The sequence below is a fragment of the Manacus vitellinus genome, unplaced genomic scaffold (genome assembly GCF_001715985.3).
Source record: "Manacus vitellinus isolate BGI_N305 unplaced genomic scaffold, ASM171598v3 scaffold_0_pilon, whole genome shotgun sequence".
Lineage (NCBI taxonomy): Eukaryota > Metazoa > Chordata > Aves > Passeriformes > Pipridae > Manacus > Manacus vitellinus.
This window is the reverse complement of record NW_021938789.1, coordinates 989,183-1,009,970: the sequence shown is the minus strand read 5'-3', so window position 1 is coordinate 1,009,970 and position 20,788 is coordinate 989,183. Positions and strand designations below refer to the sequence as shown.

General features: G+C 44.3%; 2 protein-coding genes across 4 annotated transcripts in view; both read right to left on the bottom strand.

Moving 5' to 3' along the window:
* UVSSA (UV stimulated scaffold protein A) overlaps positions 1 to 1,001 on the bottom strand; it is a 53,048-nt gene extending 52,047 nt beyond the window's left edge. The window contains exons 1-3 of the mRNA XM_029961499.1: positions 992 to 1,001; positions 632 to 788; positions 45 to 375 (exon numbers count right to left, since the gene is read on the bottom strand). Of these exons, the coding sequence (XP_029817359.1) occupies positions 45 to 375; positions 632 to 788; positions 992 to 1,001 (498 nt within the window). The remainder of the gene's footprint in view (positions 1 to 44; positions 376 to 631; positions 789 to 991) is intronic.
* A 17,751-nt stretch (positions 1,002 to 18,752) lies between these two features.
* The window catches only part of MAEA (macrophage erythroblast attacher), a 42,024-nt gene continuing 39,988 nt past the window's right edge, over positions 18,753 to 20,788 (bottom strand). For all 3 annotated transcript variants that reach the window (XM_029960760.1, XM_029960764.1, XM_018088469.1), the window contains 2 exons: positions 20,371 to 20,566; positions 18,753 to 19,986 (listed from right to left, as the gene is read on the bottom strand). In XM_029960760.1, coding sequence (XP_029816620.1) covers positions 19,891 to 19,986; positions 20,371 to 20,566 — 292 coding nt within the window. In that variant the 3' untranslated portion in view covers positions 18,753 to 19,890. The remainder of the gene's footprint in view (positions 19,987 to 20,370; positions 20,567 to 20,788) is intronic.

Genomic DNA, 20,788 nt, shown 5'->3' with positions numbered 1-20,788 from the left:
TAGCGATCATCACCTAAAAACACAGCAGAGTGACTGCAGAGTACCTTCTTGTTCCGCTTTAAGAAATGGTATCCCAGGGAAAGCTGCTTGTAAGCCTCCCCGTACTTCTCGTGCCAGTCCTGCACCGCCTTGATGGCCGCTTTCCTCAGCTTCTGCGCCACCTCCTTGGGCGGGGGAAGGGGCTGCTCGTGGTCTATGCCCACCGTGAGCTCCAGGAACTCCTGGAAGTTGGCGATGAGCAGCGTCCTGAACTGGTGGGACCTGGCGAAGAGCTCCTGCACCACCTGGAAGGCGGAGAAGCGCATCTCGGCGTGCTCCTCCTGCAGCCGCGTCACCAGCAGGTGGAAGGCGTGGCTGATGTGCTCCGACGACGACCTGGGCAGGGAGACAAGGGAGGAAAAGGAGCAGGAGTTACTTAAGGAGAGGCTCGGCACAGAAAAACAGAAGCTCGCGGGGTTTTTTAATTTATTTTAAATTTTAAACCAGCAGTGTCTGTGCTGGCAGCACCCAGGCCCCCGACAGCACCCAGCCTCCCACAGCAGGGCCCAGGGCGGCTCCCGGGGCTACTCCGCGGCTGCCCGGCCCGGGCACAGACAGCGGGGCCCCGCTCGTTCCCTCCCTGCGGCCGTACTTGCAGATCTTCTTCAGCTCCTTCATCCTGCCCGGCTCCAGCCGCGGCTCTCCGGAGGTGGTGAGCTCCTCCACCAGCTCGGCCAGGCGCTGGTCATGTCGGCCGCAGACGGGGCAGCGGAGCTGCCGGGGCACTCGCCCCGCCGGGTGGTACCTTCCTCACCCCGGGGGAGCCCGGCCGGGCTCCGGCAGCGCCCACGGCGCCGGGCGCGTCTGGGCGGCGCCATCTCGGCTCTCGGGGAGGCCCCGCCCCCATCGGCCCCCGCCCATCAGGGAACGAGCTCCCGCCCCTCAGAGGAGGGCACGCCCCTCAATGAACCGCCCCCTCGGGGCTCCCCCCCCGCCCTGAGGCAGGTGGTACCTTCCTCCATCCCCCCCCTTTCTCCGCCCCCCCTCCCGGCGCATACCACCGCCCCGCCCACGTGACGTGCCGGCACCCGGAAGCGCCCACAGGGGAAGGGCGGAGGGAGCCCTTAAAGGAGCCGCGCCCCGGTTTGGGGGCCGGAGGGAGGTTTAACCCCTTGTTGTCCCCAAACACTCGTTGCCACAGAATCATAAAACCACAGGATCACAGAATATGCTGAGCTGGAAGGGACCCACAAGGGTCATCGAGCACGACTCTTAGCCCTGCACAGGGCCGTCCCCAAGAGTCACATCATGTGCCCGATGGAATGTTAAGGACTTGGAGTGGACATGAAATATAATCTCGTCCCAACTCCCTGCCATAGGCAGCGACACCTCCCCCTAGACCAGGTTGCTCCAAGCCCCATCCAGCCTGTCCTTGGACACTTCCAGGGATGGAGCAGCCACAGATTCTTTGGGCGACCTGTTCCAATGCCTCGCCACCCTCACAGGGAAGAATTTCGTCCTAATATCTAATTTAAATCCCCCCTCTTTCAATTTGTGCCCATTACTACTGTCCTACAGCTACAATTCCTGGTGAACAGTCCCTCTCCAGCTTCCCTGTAGCCCCTTCAGACACAGGAATGTTGCTCTGAGGTCTCCACACAACCTTCTCTTCTCCAGGCTGAACAGCTCCAAATTTCTCAGCCTGTCTCCACAGGGGAGGTGCTCCAGTCCTGTTATTAATCTCCTGTCATCCTCTGGACTTCCTCCAGCAATTCCATGTACTTCTTGTGCTGGGCACATGGCACCCTGTAACTCGCCCCTCCTGCATCCAAAAAGTGAATTTTCTTAGTAGCAGCCGCTATCCGGGGCCTGGAGGGTCCATATGGAGTTTTCACAATGAATGCCATTCTCACACGGGCTCCAAATACCACATAAAATGCAATTTGAGCTCCCTATCGTGGATTCATAGGATGCAGGTGCAAGGATATGGTGGGATGGGCAAATAAACAAGCACAGTCCAAATGTGTAGCCAAAACTACAGTTTTTTTTTTCTCAGTGCTTTGTGACATTTGGCTTCAAGTGGTGTAAGCTATGGATGTTCTCTGTGGGAAGGAAAACTTCAGAGACTGGAGCATTTCTCTTACAAGGAAAGACTGAGGGAGCTGGGCCTGTTTAGCCTTGAGAAGAGATGACTGAGAGGCGACCTCAGCAATATTCTCCATTTTGCAGGACTTGGAAATGGCGATGGCTTTATAAAACTGCAGGAGTGAGAGGAGCCCTAGCAAAATGGTTATTGAAGGACTAAACTGACCTAAACTTTAAAGGTGAGCTGTGCCACTCTGTGTGGCTTTTACATGGAAATCCTTTTAGAAATTCAGGTGTAGAAATATATAAAAAAACCGGGAAGGAAACACAATGGTGAAAAGGGTCTAGTTGTCCAGATTTTCAGGGGGGTGTCAGAGCATAACTTCCACTTGAGAACCTCAGAGCACTTGATGATTGTTGCAGGTGACCCATTGGCCTGTGGAGAGAGAAGCTGATGAAGGATCACAGCAATAAGCCGAGGTACTGAGGGTAGTAAGGGGGTGTTACCTACCTGAGTCACATCCTTAAAGCACAGCACATACTCTGCTGCAGTCAGGTCATGTGGCTGAGCAAAGCACTCCCTTCTCTTCTCCCACATGCAGGAAGGCATCCAGCATTTTGCTCTGCATGTATCTGTGTTCCAAGGGCATGTCCCTGGCATGTGTCCTGCTGCCCAGGGCATCACCTGTGGCGAGAGAGAGCTTAAAAGATTTGTCTGTGTCTCCCTTTGCACTACTTATACAGTGTGGTTCAGTTATTGGACATCATGAGGCTGCCCTGGATTCACTCTTGGCAGAACCTGACCTGTTTTCAGTTTTGGGTGCTCAATTAGAAGTGTTCTGCAGACCTCCATCTCTGAAAGTGCTGCTTAAGCACTGGGAATAATCAAGACCTTGCAGGTGCTTGCTTTGAACATCCTAAAGAAGAGAGGCATCTGAAATATCTGTTCCCATTTGAAAATGGTGTTGGATAATAGAAAAGTATTTCCATGAACCCACAGTTCAGGCATGTGTTGGAAACAACATGTGTGAATTGGTGTTGCAGCTCTGTCTACTGGCTCCTGCGATTGGGAAAGACAGCACTGAGCACTTTTCACAAGAAATGAACTTATCTCTTCAACCAAATTTACTGCAGTAAATGAATTCTTACATTTTGCAGTTGCTCTGTTATTTCTGATTCAATACATCAAACCAATGACAACTTGCTTTTTAACGATGTTTCCCCTTTCCCCACTGCCTTTCATCAAAGAAAATGGATTTCCATGTAAAATTCACACAGAGAATGGCACCGTTCATCTTAAAAGTTTAGATCAGTTTACTCTTTCATTATTCCTTATTTGTTCTATTTCTCTTCTTAATTTGATTGAAAGTGCCTCAACAACTGCTTTTTATTAGGATATTACTAGCAGAAGTAGAATTGCTGTACTATCTGGAAACAGAATGTCAAAATGAGCCTCAAGCAACAGACTTACCATCTACAAAGGCACCAATTTCATCCCCTTGCATAATGTTTAAAGAAATCCCTGCAAGGAGCCATATGGTTTTGCAAAGAACCAGCTGATGAATGAATGCTGAGTTATGTAACTCATTCATGGTAGTCCCTTAGGCAAATCCCAGCCAGAGCTAGGCTATTTATTTATTTATTTTAAAAAATCAAAGACGACTACATAAAACTGTGTTTGCTCAAGTTGCTGAGTCCCTTTCCCCTTCTATTTTTTAATGAACATGGTAAATGTCCACCATTCAAGTATTTCTGAACATTCTTCCTCTGAAGCAACGTGGTAAAAGGCTGAAGAACACTGGAACACTGAAGAATTCATCCAGGTGTAAAAGTCACAACCCTCTGCACCTGCATGGATTTTCCCTGGCCTGACTCTTCTGGGCTGTTCCATGGAGGGGAATGCAGGACACTGTGGAGTGCAGAGGCAGAACTGAACACCACCTCCTACCCCCTCAGAGCCTCAGAGTTCAGGGTCAGTTCACACCTGGTCTCAGCAAAGCCTGAGCCTGCAGCTTCATGGGGCATGGATTGGGTCAGGCTGCTGAATCAAGGAGTTGCATTTCTTACTTCTGAGCTGAGAGATCAGCTAGAGCAACGCAGTTACACTTCATGGGTTCTCCAAAGTGAGTGATACCTTGCAGGAACAGAGATTCTTCTAGAAACACTGTCCTGTCCACCACCTCTCCAGGATACCCAGTGCTATCATGACTGGCAGGAAGCATTTGCAGTGGGAATGTCCTCCTACAAGATATTTCCAGATATGACCACTTGGTCCTTCCAGAGGTCATCTCAAGTTTGTCCAGTATCTTTGGCCAAATACACAGGCAGAAAAAGCTCCAGAATTTTGTCCATTGACACCAATGACTTGGGTCTGGCTGTTCTTACATTAAAAAAGGACCATTTGTTCCACCACAAATTTAAAAGGTCAAACTGATGGCTCTAGGAAGGATTGTTTCAGACTTTGAGCAATACTAAATTATCTGTTGTAGTCTTTTATAAAAGAAACATCTCAGTAGGACACAGCTCCACCATTTCACTGTATGATTCTTTGCCAGGGCTTGTTTTCCAGCTTTGCAATAAAGGAGAATGTCAGTCAGAAAGAAACCCCCCTGAACTTTTAAGATAGCTGTATTCAGCTTAATGATATGAAATTAAAAAGGAGGATTTCTTTTCCTGCCAAAATGGAACTTGGGCAAAAAAATAAAGCTTCCCTACAAATAATTTAGAGTTAAAATAACTTTGGTTTCAGGTCTGAAGATACAGAAGCACGATAAACACTGACATTAAGTTGTCACCAAGTTTGTGCCAATTGGGCTGCAAAGAAAATGACCTCCTATGTGAGCTGAATAGATGCTGAACCATCGCTTTGAGCTGAGCAAAAGGGTGACAGATACTTGAAAGCTCTGAACTTCCCCATAAGGGGTAAAGACTATGTTTAAACAGATGTTCCCAAAGGAGAGATAGCCTATTCATTAAACTATCAATAATGCAAGGCCAAAGGTATTTGGTGACCTCCTCTAATTATGTGAAATAGTGACTGTGACAACACTTCAGCTACTGCAAGGTTTTGTAACTCTGCCATAGGAGAAGATGAATGAATGTGCTCTGTATGGTCTAGATCACTAATTAAATAATCACTTGTGAGTTGGATGGACCAGCAGTAGCTGTGGGAAAACCATCACAAATCAAGGAGAACCTTCCTACATGTGGCTTATATTCATGTCTAGAATAAGCTTTAAAAACGATCCTGCAGCAATTCCTGAAACTGCACATCAATATGAACACACCTACTACTATCAATGAGGGTAAATTTCTTTTTCCTCCTTGGAAAGATCTGTGCAGACTTGAACTGGAATTTAATGAGCATTTTTCTGTGTTAGGCAATACATGTCCACATCACAAGTTAAGACTATGACATGAATGCACCCAGAGAAGACCAGAGCACACCCCACTGCACTGCAAGTGAGTGTCTTTGGGGGTCTGGGGGATGCCAGCCTGTAAGGCAGGACTCAGATCAGGTGGCTCAGAAAAGGAGGAGCTTGAAGCTTGTTATCATGTAGAAAAGAAGAGTGCAGAGGAAAAGGAGACCCCCAAGCTTCCAAAAGAGGAGTTTCAGCCTCTGAGGCCGAATCATACAGTGACAGGAATGGCACTTTCACACTTATGCAAATATTGATTTCTGATATAAAATGTTAGCAGAGGTTTCTTAAACAACTTAAAGAGACTGTTTTGGGTGTCCCACTGACTCACTGATGGCACTGTTTTGGAGCTCTTTCTGCCTGTTGGATGCCTGAGCTGTCCCATCCTCGGAAAGCCACAGCCTGTAATAGAACTGCGGTCACTCAGGCTGGATTCTCCAAATGAGAGACTGCACAGAACTGTGGCTTCAGATACCCAAAGGAATTGCTTTTTAATTCTTTTCCCAAGGATGTGAAGAGAACTGCTCTGAAGCTGCTAAAAGCTGCAGTGCTGCCTCCAGTTACCTGGGAATGATGAAGTCCATTCCTGACGTGAAACTGTTGTCGCCGCTTTCGAACCAGACGGGTGATGGGTCTGCGTGTGTCACACAGCCATTGCACACCACTGCACAAACACTGTCTGATCTGTGGGGTTCCATTTCAGATTCCTCTGTCCTGTTCGTGCACCAAGCAGCTTGAACCCACAGTGACATTTCAATCACTCACTCACAGGAGCAAGCCCTCAGTCATCCATCTAAATCCACTGCATTCCCTCAGCACCAGGAGAGTCCCCAAAGGAGCCTGATCTCAGCCTTCAGGCCTGTTTGGTATTTCTATCAGCTTTTATTAGCAGTGAACAAGAAAGCCACATGGATCAAAACAAGCTTTTCCAGGGTATTTCTTTTACTGTTATGGTAAAAGAATGTTTTGTCTCTATGAAGTGATTATTTATACAGGTCAGTTTTGCAGGCAAAAGGAAAGTCCCTGGCTTGAGAAGATTACAAGGTAGTTGGGACAAAAACAGAGTGCAAAGACCACAGTTTGAGAGAGATGGAAATATTGAAGTCTAACTAAAAGGAAGAAGGAATTGTCTTTAAAAGAAAAAGGTATCAAGTTTTGTGAAGTGTCTGTAGCCATTTATTTATGCTTTTAAGGAGGTGTGTTGCACTTCTGGGGCTCTGTATGCAAGTTGGAGTAGAATGGGAAAACATTTATTCATGTTTCATGTATTCGTGCCCCTTTGCATGCTTGTAGTTTCTGCAGCAAGTGCATCACAACAGTCCCACTGACCAATATACAGCTTGAGGAAAAGTATCTGGAAAGCTGCCTAATGGAAAAGGACCTAGGAGTGCTGGTCAACAGCAGCTGAACATGAGCCAGTGTGTGTGCTCAGGTGGCCAAGAAGGCCAATGGAATCCTGGCCTGTGTCAGAAACAGTGTGGCCAGGGAGACAGAGCAGTGATTGTCCCCCTGTGCTGGGCACTGGTGAGGCCACACCTCAAACCTCATGTTCAGTTTTGGGCCTCTCACCATGGGAAAGACATTGAGGTGCTGGGGTGTGTCCAGAGAAGGATAACAATGCTGGGAAGGGTCTGGAGCACAAGTCTGATGAGGAGCAGCTCAGGGAGGTGGGGTTATCAGCCAGGAGAAGAGGAGGCTCAGGGGAGATTTGTCTCTACAACTCCCTGATAGGAGGTTGTAGCCAGGTGGGGGTCAGCCTCTTCTCCCAGGTAACAAGTGACAGGACAAGAGGAAATGGCCTCAAGTCATGCCATGGAAAGTTTAGATTGGATAATAGGAAAAATTTCTTCACAGAAGGAGTGGCCAATCACTGGAACAGGCTGCCCAGGGAAGTGGTGAAGTCACCATCCCTGGAAGCGTTCAGAAAACATGTAGATGTGGCACGTGAGGACATGGTTTGTGAACATGGCAGTGATGGGTAAGTGGTTGGATTCAATGATCTTAGAGATCTTTTCCAAACTTAACGAGTCTATGATTCTATTATTTCATATTGTGCACTATTAAGACTCCCAAAATGTTCCACAAACTTTCAGGCACTTGAACTTCAGCACAGCCTGGAACAAGACTCGTGGGTACAGTCAGCCCATATGAAGAATAGGTTGATTTTAAGAAGATGATGTGACAGTGTCCCAGAAGAGCTCAGTGCAGAATTTGGGGTGCTGACTCCATGCCCTGAGCTGCAGCTTCTCCAGCAACGTCCCTGCCCCAGTGTGACCTCAGCAGTGTTACTCATGCAGCCACCCCTGTTCTGTGTTTCAGCTTGTTCACGTTGAGTGTTAAAAGGCCTTTAAAATGAATCATTGCTACTTTTCCTCTTTGAACAAGTCATAGTGGTAAAATTATATAAAACACTGAAAAAGCAGTGTGGTGAACATGCCTCAGTAAACTGTACACCAAGGTTTCTTGACATCCTATTTAGAAGGAATGGCATAAAGATCACCCCTTTCAAGAGGGACAGCAGATGAAAAACCCAGCTTTTTGCTTTCCTCATAATTTCCTCCAGAAAAAAACTGGGTCAGTTATTGATATTTCAGTAAAAAGTGGCGAGGGTGAGGCTTTTTTCTGGCAGAATCTGTGTGAACTGTGACCTGCTGATACACACGAGCCTGCTTGGAGCAACCCCTTCAGCAGCCTTGAGTGTGGGTCTGCAGAGCTCTGAACATCCAGTTCTGCTCCAGGTCGTGGAACTTGAATTCTAGGGAAGTGCGTGGGGTTTTGAAATCTAAACACAACACTGGCAGTCAGTAGTTTCAAATGGACAAAAACTATATTTGTAGGGATTGTAGAGGAGACTGTGCTGCTGGCAGTGGTCTGAGCTGGGTGACTGTGGCAGCCTTTGCTCAGCTGAAATCACGGAAAATACTCTGTCATTGCCTTTGCCACTGTGTTCCTACATGGCCACGAGAGGCACAGCCCCTGAGAGCCACCAGGTCCTGATTGCTTAGGGGAAAACGTTTCTAATTTTATTTAGGAATTATTTAATTTATTAAATTAAAAAAAAAAAAAGAAAAACAAACAAACAAAAACCCCTGAAGTCTGTATTTTTTGGGAAAAAAATTGTTTTACATTATTTAAGCTCACAGAGCTATCAGAAGAATACAGCACATTTTCAGATGAGCACATTTTCCCATGACAGTAAAAATGAACTTTATAACGAAGCGTAAAGTACTTTTAAGATGAGCCCATTTGCAGGTGAGTATAAAAAGGAACCCTTTAGCAAAAGCTGTGCCTAGTGAATTACAGGCACAAATTCTATTTGTTTTCCTCTCCCGAAGCAGCCCGGTGTTAAACCACGCGCTGGGGGACCACTGGAGACGGGGCTGTCTGAAGGAGAGGGGGGCTCCGGGGGTCGCGGGGCTGCCCTTGGCGCAGCCCCCAGCAGATGGCAATGCAGGAACACCTGTAGCCCGTCCAGCCAGGCGAGAGCTGGGGCTGAGATCGCTGAGATCGCTGCTCCTTGGAAAACGCACCGCCTTAGAAATCCTGCTCGGTGTTTGTAGCGTTAAATACAAATCATTTTCACTATCAGCAAGTTGTTTACTTTTATTTTAGGGTTTTTTTGTTTAAAGTAGGATTTGGGCGTATGGGCTTGTAGCACTGACCTGTGGCATTGGGTCTGATGTCCCAGATCCAAAACCTTAGGGGGTCACCTGTGAAAATCAGAATAATTTACATTTGAAAAGATCTCCAAGATCATGAAGTTCAACTCTAAAACCAGCACTGACAAGGCCATCACTAAACCATGTCCCCAAGTGCCACATCTACATGTTCATTATCTCCAGGGAGAGTGACTCCACCACTTCTCAGTCTGTTCCAGTGCTTCACAACCCTTTCTATGAATTAATTTCCCCTAATATCCAACCTAAACTGCCCCTGGTACAACTTGGGGCCATTTCCTCTCATCCTGTCACTTGTAACTTGGGAGAAGAGACCGACCCCATGTCCTGTCAGGGAGTTGTAGAGAGTGAGAAGGTCCCCCTTGAGCCTTCTTTTCTCCAAGAGATATCCAAGTGCCCAGGCAGGTTTCAGCACTCCAAGTCAGAAATTACAATTTGTGTATATACACACACACACACACAAAAAAAACCCCCAAACCATAAATATTCATATGTCACATAAATTAAAATGTGTCATGTTATATTTATCTGTATATATCCATACACACACACACATACACACATATATAATGTCACTTAAGAACTCCACTCTCACCACTTTCTCCCATATTCTCTTGTTGCATCTTCCAGCTATGTGCAAGGCCACACTGTTACCAGGCCAGGAATAAATCTTTAAACAGGTCAGAATCTTTACCTTGATCACAGTCTCGCAATAAAATAGGCAAAGAAGATATTTTACTTCAACAAAGCATTCCTGTGTATCACACCAGGGAAACTAATTTTAATGACAATTTAAAAGAGAACACATATCTCTAAGAAAACACTGAAGGTCGAGGCATTTTCCAAGCAGAATGACTCACTGCTTTCCCTGTGCTCGTAGAGGAAAATGGAGGGAGTAAAACCTTCAGAAAAATTTAGAGCATTAAAAGCATCTCCTGGCACACTTCGCCTTTTTTGCTGAACAAACACCCACCAAAAAACCACCTAAAACAAATAAAACCCCTCCCAAACCCAAACCAAAACCCAACAAATGCCCCTCCCTTCCGAATTCTAAAGCCAATAAAAAACTTCGATATGGAAGATATTTGAGCTTGTTAAGAAATTAATGGAAAAAGTTTGATTGCAACAAAAATGTGGCAAAAAAATCTTCTTTCCCCCTCGTATCATAACTGAAAAACCTGCACCTGGCACAGAAGTGGCTCTTTCTTGAAAGGCCAGTGGTGGTGAACTGAAATCACAGCTGAGTTGCCAAAACACTGCCCTGGGCACCATAAACAAGGGTTGGTTCAGGTGGCTCCAGAGGAAAAGATGGAAAGGCTGAGAGGTTCACTTACATGTGTGTAAACACAGTGTAACTTTACTTACTACAGGCAAGGATTCCAAGTTACCTGCAATCAGTATGATTTCTCTCATCTCCATATGCTTCTATCACTGCTTTGACTCTGCTTCAAATGGTGCAATAAAAACCTTCAGGAAGGAAATGTGTATGATGCAAAAATACACTGTGTTGTCTCTTCAAAAGTATCACAGGCCTCGAACCACACAGGAATATTTTAGCATTGATCTGTGTTCTGCATTTACTGCTTAGAAAAGCAGCAGTTCTTGCTATTTCAGAACCACCAGCAAATTTCAGATATGTCTCTATTATACTGAATCACTGTGGGAACAGCAGGGTTAAACAGTTCCAGAGCAATAACAAAAAGCATTGAGTATTATTAGCTCTGTAAAATGTGTAAACAACCTGGTAAATACTAAACTAATACACGTTTTACAAAGTTCTTAAAAAAATCCTTTACATATAGGAAGGGTACAAGAACAAATAGGAGAAAATAAACACTTGCAATACCTTCTGTTAGTAAAGATTTAAATCAGTTTTGATTATTGTGAGGTAACTTGTTCATAAAATAAAAATATCTTCAGGGAAAAATATTACATATTAAATGATTCCGAGGATAGCAGTGAAAAACACAAGAAACAAAAGATGAATTCAGACTGGAAACCAGGCACATATTTTACCAGTGAGGAAACAGATTCTCTGTCTCATGATGATGTTTTTCTGACAGATGTGCTCGAACCAAACAGCCCTGGATTGTAAATAGTTTTGAGACTCGACATCTAAAATCAGAACACTGGAGATCTATTGCCCCTGGCTCTTTTGGAAGGCACTTTTTACACAAAACAGAGATGGCAGGACACAAAAATCCTGGTGACTCAGACAGCAAATGTTAAAGCAGGAGCTCTGGCTACCCGTGCAATGGAGTTGTCAGTGGATCCTAGAGAGGGGACAGCATAGAGGGAGAGTATTTTGCAAACAGAATGAAGAAAAAGGATATTATGGCTCTTTGGAGTGTCCTTGAGTTAAAAGAAACTACTGTAAGATTTCAAGAATGTTCCCAATTTCAAGACTCAATTCCCTAAGGACAGATAAGCGTGATGGGAATGTTCCTGTAATGATGGGAGCAGCCCCTCTAAATGCCCTTAGCAGGGAGGGCTGCTTGGAGCAGATGAAGTTGTGAGGCTGCATTTTTAATCTTTGGTATTTTAACAGAACTGATCCATACTGGTATATTTAATGGGATTTGCACAAAGCTTTAGAACATTCAAAAAACTGTTGCTCTGTGAGACTTTACATTTTAGCCTAGATGTTTTAGTATCACTTCACCTGACCGTGATCCTGGATGGGGGTGTTATTTTGCAATTATAGTTTTTAAATAGCCACCTGAAGGTTCAGTGATAGGTTCTGCTTGGCTTCTTCAGCCAAGATAAAAATGGTACCAGCACTCTGATTTCTTTTAATGCTGTTCCTGGAAATACAAGGTGTGGAGGGAAAGAATTAAGACAAATGCTTTATTCAGATGAAAATTTACTCCAGCATCTCACACCCTCAAACACAGAGATCAGAGGTGATGTTATTTATGGTTTCCCAATGCAAAGAAACCAGTCATTATCCTTTGCTAATGGGTTTAGAATAAGACAGGTATTTATGGATGCAGCAACTGCTAATCTTACTTCAACAAGGAATTCTTAATTTTACCTCCTCAGAAGAAGGCTTCAAACAGAGAGACAGGGTATAGGTTTTGGCCAAGGGTAGGATAATTTCTCTCTTAACAGGGCAGGTGACATTCTTTCCAATTATTATAACAATTAGGTGTGTCAAAGAAGGTCTGTTACTCACTGAAGGAGCAAAGCAGCAATTCAGTTGTAGCTTCTGGGCTTTTCTCTGTACTTGGTAGTTAAACCGAATCATTAGCTCTCCTATAAAACCAGCACCCTGTTTCTTCACTGTTTTTTTGCAGTAAAATAATGCAGCACTGAAGCTACAGAGCTGGCAATGGATATGACAGTGACATTCAAAGCACACAGATGCCACAAAGCCTGGATCATCAGAGGGGATGTATATCTGAGATCAACGTTTACAAAGTGCTGCTGGGAAAAAAAAAAGCCGACAGATTTGCATCAGCCACATCAAATCTGATCTATTCTTCACTGTCTGACCATCTAACAAGATGAGATCACACACTTCATCCCATTCCAGGGCTGTTCCTCCTGGAGCTGGCTGTGTCTCAGCTTCCACACACGCAGGTTAGCAGCGTAGCACCCTCTGTATGGGCAAGTTGCAAATGCTCTGAGGGCAAGTTCCGCTTAGAGACTCCAGAGACTCCAAGGCTGTTTGGCTCAAGCCTCATGCTGACTCCTGGAAAGTGTCAGGAATAAGGCTGTAATAGTCCTGACATAGGAATATGATGCTGGACTCAGTTGTGGGTTACCCTTCCCTCCATAGCAAACATCCCCATACTGCTCAAGTGTCTCTGAAGCTCCCACAGCAGCACAAACCACCCACAAGCTGCTTCTTTGCTCTCTCCAGCAGCCACCCACAGAGATGCTCTCCTGCTGCATCCCTCACCCCCTGGTCTGAATTCCTCTCCATTTCCTATGGTGGAAGCCAGCCCTGTAAGCTGATGTTCCTTATGGCCACGAAGAGGATCAAATAGTATGCTGAGCTCCTGTGCACAGAGGAGCAGGACAGTGAGACTCCTCAGTGTGCAGTTTAAAATAGAAAACCATGTCACAATCCTCGTGGAGAAACAGCCTCTTCCCCCACACTACAGAGCAAAACAGCTCCTACTGAGGAACCACCCCATTTTCCAAAAGGAGGGGCAGCAACAAGCAGCCGGGAGTTCCAAACCTGCCTGGTGGGGTTTTGCCCTCCTGCACAGCAACTCTGCCAACAGAGCTGGTTCCAGTGAAGTTAGCTGGGGTGATGATCTACCTGGCAGGAGTTAAAGTAGAGCCCTAAACAATGTTTTCCTTAATCAATGCATCCAGGGCAACTTGAGCTTTTTTAAGACCAATTCATCCTTAATACCCTTCAGCATTTAATAAAATATTTCTCTGAGTCCCTAAAGCTGCTACTTTAAAGAGGAGACATCTCCATATGGGGTATGCACGGGCACCCTGAAGAACTTCCCACAGCTCAGGTCCTCGTTCTTCTGAGCGATTTGTCTTGCTGTGGTTTGCAAAGAAGGAAAAGGAAACTGTCTACTGGTTTTATTATCTGTTTATTTCTTTGGGGGAATTTGTCTTTATGATCCTGCTTAATCTCTGTGGGTGGGGAACAAAATATTTAAGTTAGTTAATGACCTTTTTGTCCTGGCTGGAAACCCAGATGATTTTCCTGGGAAAATCTGCTCCTCTGCCCTGTGGGGTAGGTAAAACTATTTCCTTGAGAAATGCACAACATAAAAGTTACTCTTACAGGATAGGAAACAGGGTGAAAGGAGTAGGTACAGATGTAGGTTCCAGCGCCTTGGGCGTTATCCCCAACTTGACCAGCTTTGGTTTTCCGCATTAGTTTGGGAAACAGAAGAGCTCAGTGCTCCCTCTGCTCCAGCTGCAGCGCAAGAGAGACAACCTGAACCACCAGGACTGAGCTCCAGCTTCCAGCACAGCAGCACCAGGGCCTCCTGCAGCCCCAGCATAAGAAAGATGTGGACCTGCTGGAGCAAGTCCAGAGAAGAACCATGAAGATGCTCCGAGGGCTGGGGCCCCTCTACTCTGGGGGCAGACTGAGAGAGCTGTGGTTGTTCAGCCTGGAGAAAAGAAGGCTCTGGGGAGACCTTGGAGCCCCTTCCAGGACCTAAACAGGGCTACAAGAGAGCTGGAGAGGGACTGTTTACGTGGGCATGGAGTGATAGAACAAGGGGGGATGGCTTTAAACTGAGAGGGCAGGTTTAGATTAGATATTAGGAAGAAATTCTTTACTTCTTTGGGTGGTCAGACACCGGAACAGGTTGTAGCCTCCTGGCTGGCCCCACAGAGAAGCTGTGGCTGCCCCATCCCTGGAAGTGTTCAAGGCCAGTCTGGATGGGGCTCTGAGCAACCTGGTCTAGTGGAAGGTGTCTCTGCCCACGGCAGGGGGTTGGAATGAGATGATCTGCAAGGTCCCTTCCAAGCCCAACCACTTTTTGATTCTATGTGATACCATTCCCAGGCTGGATACTGGAATGGCTTCTTTCTGTTAGATCTGAACAATCAACAATCCCAGGAGTCTGATCACTTGGTTTCTATAACTGGGCACAATGTTTTTCCCTTCCATGTTGCTGAGTTATTTCTGGTTCTCTCAGTGCATCTCCCGCTCCACGCCGCCCACCGATGTCACACGTTGCCGTCTTTATTAGGAGCAAGGTGCTGGGTGCAGTTTTGTAATCAAGTCTGGATCTCTATCACACAGTGCTTTCATGTTCATTTTTTCTTCTTACTCTTTACACTTTAAAAAGCTGAAGTTATTTTAATCTCTTTGAAAGATAACTGGCTGATGGGATTTCTTAACTCTACCCTGCTGCTTGATCTCATTTTTACTGAGTCAAACCCAACAGTTTTTCTTGTTCAGCAGCCCTTCCTGTGTCTTGTTGTTTTGCTATTTCCTACTGTTCTTCTTGTGGTGCTACTTATGTGACAGCTGATTTCCTCTGGCTTATTTTTACATGTTAATTTTTACATGTTAATTTTTACATGATAATTTTTACACGTTCAAATAGCAGCTTTGTATGGTGGAGTCTGAAATATCTTGTTCAAAACTGTGAGCTCCTCAGTGAAATCAACTCATCCCCAGCGAGGAATGAGGACTAATTTAATTTTTGATATTAAGACTCTGCCACGTACAGAGTCTTAGAGCTTCAGTTCAAACTGTCAGGACTAGATCTCTTTAGATGAGGGGTTTTTGCAGTGTCTAGATCAGATACACAATGAACTTCTCATAAAAGGTGGCAGTAATGTAGAACTACTTTGTGTTGGCTTTACATCTGTGCCAAAAACCTCTTCAGCCCTCACATCCAACAGTAACTAAACTGTAGCTTCTTCCTCCTTCATGCTGGCCTTGATGGCAAATTTTCTCCCCCTGACTGTGTGCCAGAGATGTTTAATTCCACTTATAGAACCTACCTGGCTATAAGATGGATTAGTAAAGAGGTAAGAAGAGATTCTGCTGTCTAGCTCAGCCCATCTTAGATCTCTTCCTAAAACTAAGAGAAAGCTGAGCTGCTGAAAACTCCTCAGAGCTCAGCTAAGAGGTCAGGTCTTTAAAATAAATGATTAAATTAATAAAATGCTGCCTTTCAGCACGGCTGATGCATATTGCAGAACCAACCAGACACTGAATCTTTGGGAAAGCATAATGCCAGAGAGATCCAGGGGAAATCTCTGACCCACAGATACCCCTCATCATCAAACAGAAATTACTATAGCATTGCTATTATTATATATAATAATATATATAACATATATATAAAATAATATATATAATATATATATTACTATAGCATTACTATTATACTATTACTATAGAATTACTATAGCATTCAGTGACTAGAAGAAACTACTGGCAGTTCATCTGTTCAATGGTCAGACAAGATCAGACTTGATCAACTATCACACTGATCTAGGCTGGGGTCTATTTGGTGCAAAAATTCAGAATACCTCATCATGGAACATAAACAAACAGGACAGAAGAGATTTAAATACTCATTTTCTTTTACCAGGTGACCTCTCTATCGTGCTACAGGACACTCAGTGCACAATGTCACAGTGTGGGTCTCAAAGCATCCTCAATAAAAGTGTTTGGTGCATCTCCCAGCACACTCTGCTCAAGCTATCTGAAGCTGTAAAAAAAAAAAGTCAAAGTATCCCTTTTTTTTTCTGAACAGTGGTCCATTAAGCATGTTCAAAGGCTTCCTTTTGGCATAATTCCAGCTGTAATTTTCTCATTCTTCCTCTCCCAAATAATGTTTTTTTTTCCCCAAGAAGTAATTTTATTAATGAGCAGGAAAGGCCATGCTAACATTAAAAAAAATCCAAACAAAACCATACCAGTCCATCAGTCTTTAAAGCTTCCTGCAAAATGTTTTGCCTGGTTTTTGTATCAGCTCCACTGCTTCCTACCTACAAAGTGTTGTGACCTCAGCATCTTGAACCCTTCTCAGCCTGGAAGATAATGCAACACTTAAAGCTGAAACAGGTACAAAAGAAACCCATGGCACTGCCAACAGTGACCAGTATCTCTCCTTTCACAATACTGGAAAAACATTCAGCATTTAGAGTAGGGGTTTGGACCACAACAAACAGAAGGAAAGGTTAAGGCAATTCTCAGCCCCCGTGTAACTGTGGAAATCACAGGAACCTGCCCTGGCCACAAACGGGACAAAACTGTTGCCTTCAAACAGGAACACTGTAACCAAAATCCAGAGCCTCAAGTCTCATTTTGTTTAATTGCCTGGCAAGACTGAAAAAAACATTACAGTGAAGGATATTGTTCATTTCCAGCTCAGCCAGACCTTGAGAGGAGACAGCCTTCACTTTACTAGTGAACCTCTACCATTTCAAATAACTTTATACTCACTCTGAGCCACCTGCTGCTCTTGGTTTGATGTCTGGAGCCACCTGTGAGATGAGCTGTGAACTGACACCTCTGCTGGATCCTGAGCTCAAGGCTGCACCAAGCAGCCAGGGAATGCAAACCAGGGCTCCAGGCTGCACCAAAACAATCCAGCCCTGCCACCATTTCTGACCCTTATACAGCTGGAAGGCTTCCAAACCCATGCCAGAGCAAGCCTGGGAGCTGTCTGGCACAGTTCAGAGGGGCCAGGAAGGAGGCTACAGCTGCCTGTCTCAAACAGGCCTGTCTGCAGTCAGAGAAGGTTGTCTGACTGCAGATTTCTGAAGTGAGCAATCATAGCTCACAGACAGCTGAACCTCCCCTACGCTCCTTCTGGAACACCTCCTTTATAACACACCATAACTGAGTCCTCACGCTGGCACCTGGCCCTCTGGAATCACACCTCCCATAAACGGAGCCCTCCTGGTAGGACAGCTGCTCTCCACCCCTCCCCTTCCCAGCTAGTTGGGGTTTTTTTTGGGAATGTGGATTTCACCACCACTCTGCTCAGGCCACAGAAATCAAAAAGGGCTGAAATCTCAGGAAACCACAGCCCTAACCAGTACTTAGAGAAGCAAAAGCAACAACTTGCATGCCCTACAATTGCTGTGCAGTTACCACACATTCCCTCAGGGCCAACAGAAATCTACTGCTTCTTTCCTGCTTTGGCCTTTATGCACTTCTGTAAAGCAGGGAGAAGCAAGGCTGCCATCCCCAAAGCTGACCTGGCCCTTCAGAAGTGAAGCTGCAAATGGTCTCCCAAAGAAATGCAGATGCTGCTCCACCTGGGTTTGAGTAACACTGCTCCCCAGGGTGACACCCCCTCTCCTTATTAGTTTAGGATGCTCCAACTCTTGCCCCCTGAGAAAGGAAGAGACCAGTTACTGCTTAACTGACAGCAAATTATTCCAGTTACTGATGTAAGTTGTCTCATTATCTGCCTCCACTTACTCTTGGCACACTGCTTTTGTTCCTAAGGAGTCATTAAATCTGTCACTTGAGAAAACACAGAGAGAAACAGACCCTTCCAGGAGGAAGTGCAGGAACACTGACCTGTGCCAAGCTGGCAGCTCTGCAGTGCTCCAGACATACCTGTCCTGAAGCATCAACAGTGATGCTTCCTGAAAAGGGAACCTTTTCAGACACACCTCCCTGGAAACCCCACTGCATTTACAGTTCTAAGCAGTTTAGATGTATCTGTGATCTCTAAGTGTTGAACATGAACAGAAGCTGTGGTCCCTCAACTATGCTTTGTTAGCATTCTTTACAGCACTCAGTCACACACCAAAACCCACACCTACCATCACCCACAACATTTTATTAACAGAAAGGCTCTAGGACATTAGCCAGTTTTCTGGGAAGAGACAGAAAAATCCCTGGAATATACTGTTCATACATGAAAAGTTTAAACCAAAAGTAGTTATTTGACTGAAATGCTCTGAAGAACAACATTTATGGTTATTGTATGGTCCTTTTTTTGTTTGTTTGTTTGGTTGTTTGTGTTGTGTTTTTGTTTTGTTTTTTTACTCTTGCAGAACACTGAAAATCAACACTTGGGAGTTGCACTCCTTTTAAGAGAGGCCCCTGTAAGAGAGATAATTTCTTGTACATTTAAAGACAAAACAGCTTTCTAATTTTATATAATCAAGAAATGGAAAACAATTTTTATTAACATGTTTTACATTTACAATCTTTTATTAGCTAATCAACATCAACATGCAAAAATAAGCGCTAAATACAAACCTCTACAATATGGTTTTGTTTAAACTACAATGGTTTAATTCTTTTGAAAAGTCATAAGGATGTGTTCTGCAGTTGTTAAAATTGAACTATTAGTTTCAGTAATGAATACTATTTAGACCCTAAAATTATGTAATCATCCTGCAAGGCATCTTCAGAAACTTCGCCCAACACTTAAGAATACCAGCTCATTGTCATGTGAGTACATTCTCAAAGCAAGAAATAAGGCAGTAGCACTAATGATTTCATATTGAACCCTATGCACATAACTAATAACTTTAGAAGGACTTTAACACTATGGTAGACTGGAAAAAGAACATTTAAACAAGCATTGGATTTTGCCTGAAATGTTCTCAGTTCCTCTTGATACTTATGCAACCTCCTTAAAATATTTGGGTTTGGAAAAAGACTTCATACTCCTTCAAACCAGTCCCTAGTTGATCCTCCAGAGAAGCCAGTCTTGTGTCAAAGATATCAAAAATATCTTCCCACGGAAATAAGTTACATCATTCATGTTCAGGATTACTTCACGAGAGGATCATAAAGAAGGCAAAGAGGAGCTTAAAGGAGAACATGTTGGTAGTACTGAGATCTTTGATAACAAAAGGGTCTTGGACAATTGTGAAAAAGAGGGAAGAAAAATGGATTTAATTTCAAATCTGTTGTAACTTTTCCCCCAGTGCAAGTGTCCATCTTTAAAGAAAGTTATCCTTTAAAAGATGAAAGTACTTTTGAGAAGAGTCCAATTTTTGACCTTATGTTACAAAACCTTAACAATCAAAATTTGTTTGTTTTTTTTAATTCAAGTACAAACTTAAGTCATAATTCCTCTCTTCTTTTTTTTTTTCTTTCCTTTTTTTTTTTTTTTAACTTTTTAAAGAGTGTTTATTGTTGCTCATTGATCTTTGGTCGCAAGAAACAACAATGCCACCGACAGGTCTGCTCCCCAAGGTGGCAGGTTTTGCTTCTTTGCCACACATTAAGGCCCCCCCCTTTACAGGGTATGCCAAGATACACTGTGTCAAAATTCCAGCGGCACTTCATCGTGTGTTTTACGGGCCTACATGATGTAGACTTTCTCAGCTTGTGAGAAGTTGAAGACTTCTTTGGTTCTTGGGCAAATTACTTTGTCATCTTGACGAATAGAAAGCAGAGACTGAAAAAGAGCGAAACCAGAAGATAATATTCACAACAGTAACTCACAGCATTATTGAACTGTTTAGGAAATAAACTTCCTTTAATTTAAAAAAATGTTGTGGTCTGCAGTCAAAGTATCTTTGCCCCAAATGTTACTTATTCTACATTATCGTTCTCCAGGGGGAAAGATTTCCAATGCCATCTGATTTCATGTTATAAATTCATATAGTCAGGCATCAGCTTCTTTAAGACCAATTTAAGCAGCTAAACAAACAGTGCTTAAGAAATTACCACAAAAAGTATTTTCCTAGCTTCCTGACAGTTACAAGCTCCTAGTTTGACCTAGAAAGTTATTATAACCACTGCTATTTTAGACCTCAGTAAGTCAGATTCCAACACTTACATTGTATCCATAGACATATCCATTTGGTAACATCATAGGAGGATTATTTTCGTTCATTACATCGCCCGAAATCTTGCAGACTAGTCGGGAGTTGGCACAATGTGCCATAGGCAGAGGCTGAGCCAGCTTGTTCAGGGATTTGCTACACACAGGGCAGTCGGGGTTTTTTGAGCTCCCATCCTCTTTATAACACTGTCTGTTAGCAGCAAGTTAGGGAACAGTTGCCAGAATGGAAAGACAATTAGTTTCCCAACGTATGTCACTGAAAGATCATCAGCTGTGCCAATAGAGCCCAGGTCACAGGATGCACAGGGCCATTTAACTCGAGTTAAATGTGTCCATATAAGAGTCAAGGGTTTGCTTTGTTTCAAGGAACATGAGCACCCCAGCAGCACCAGTCCTTCTCCAAAACACCATA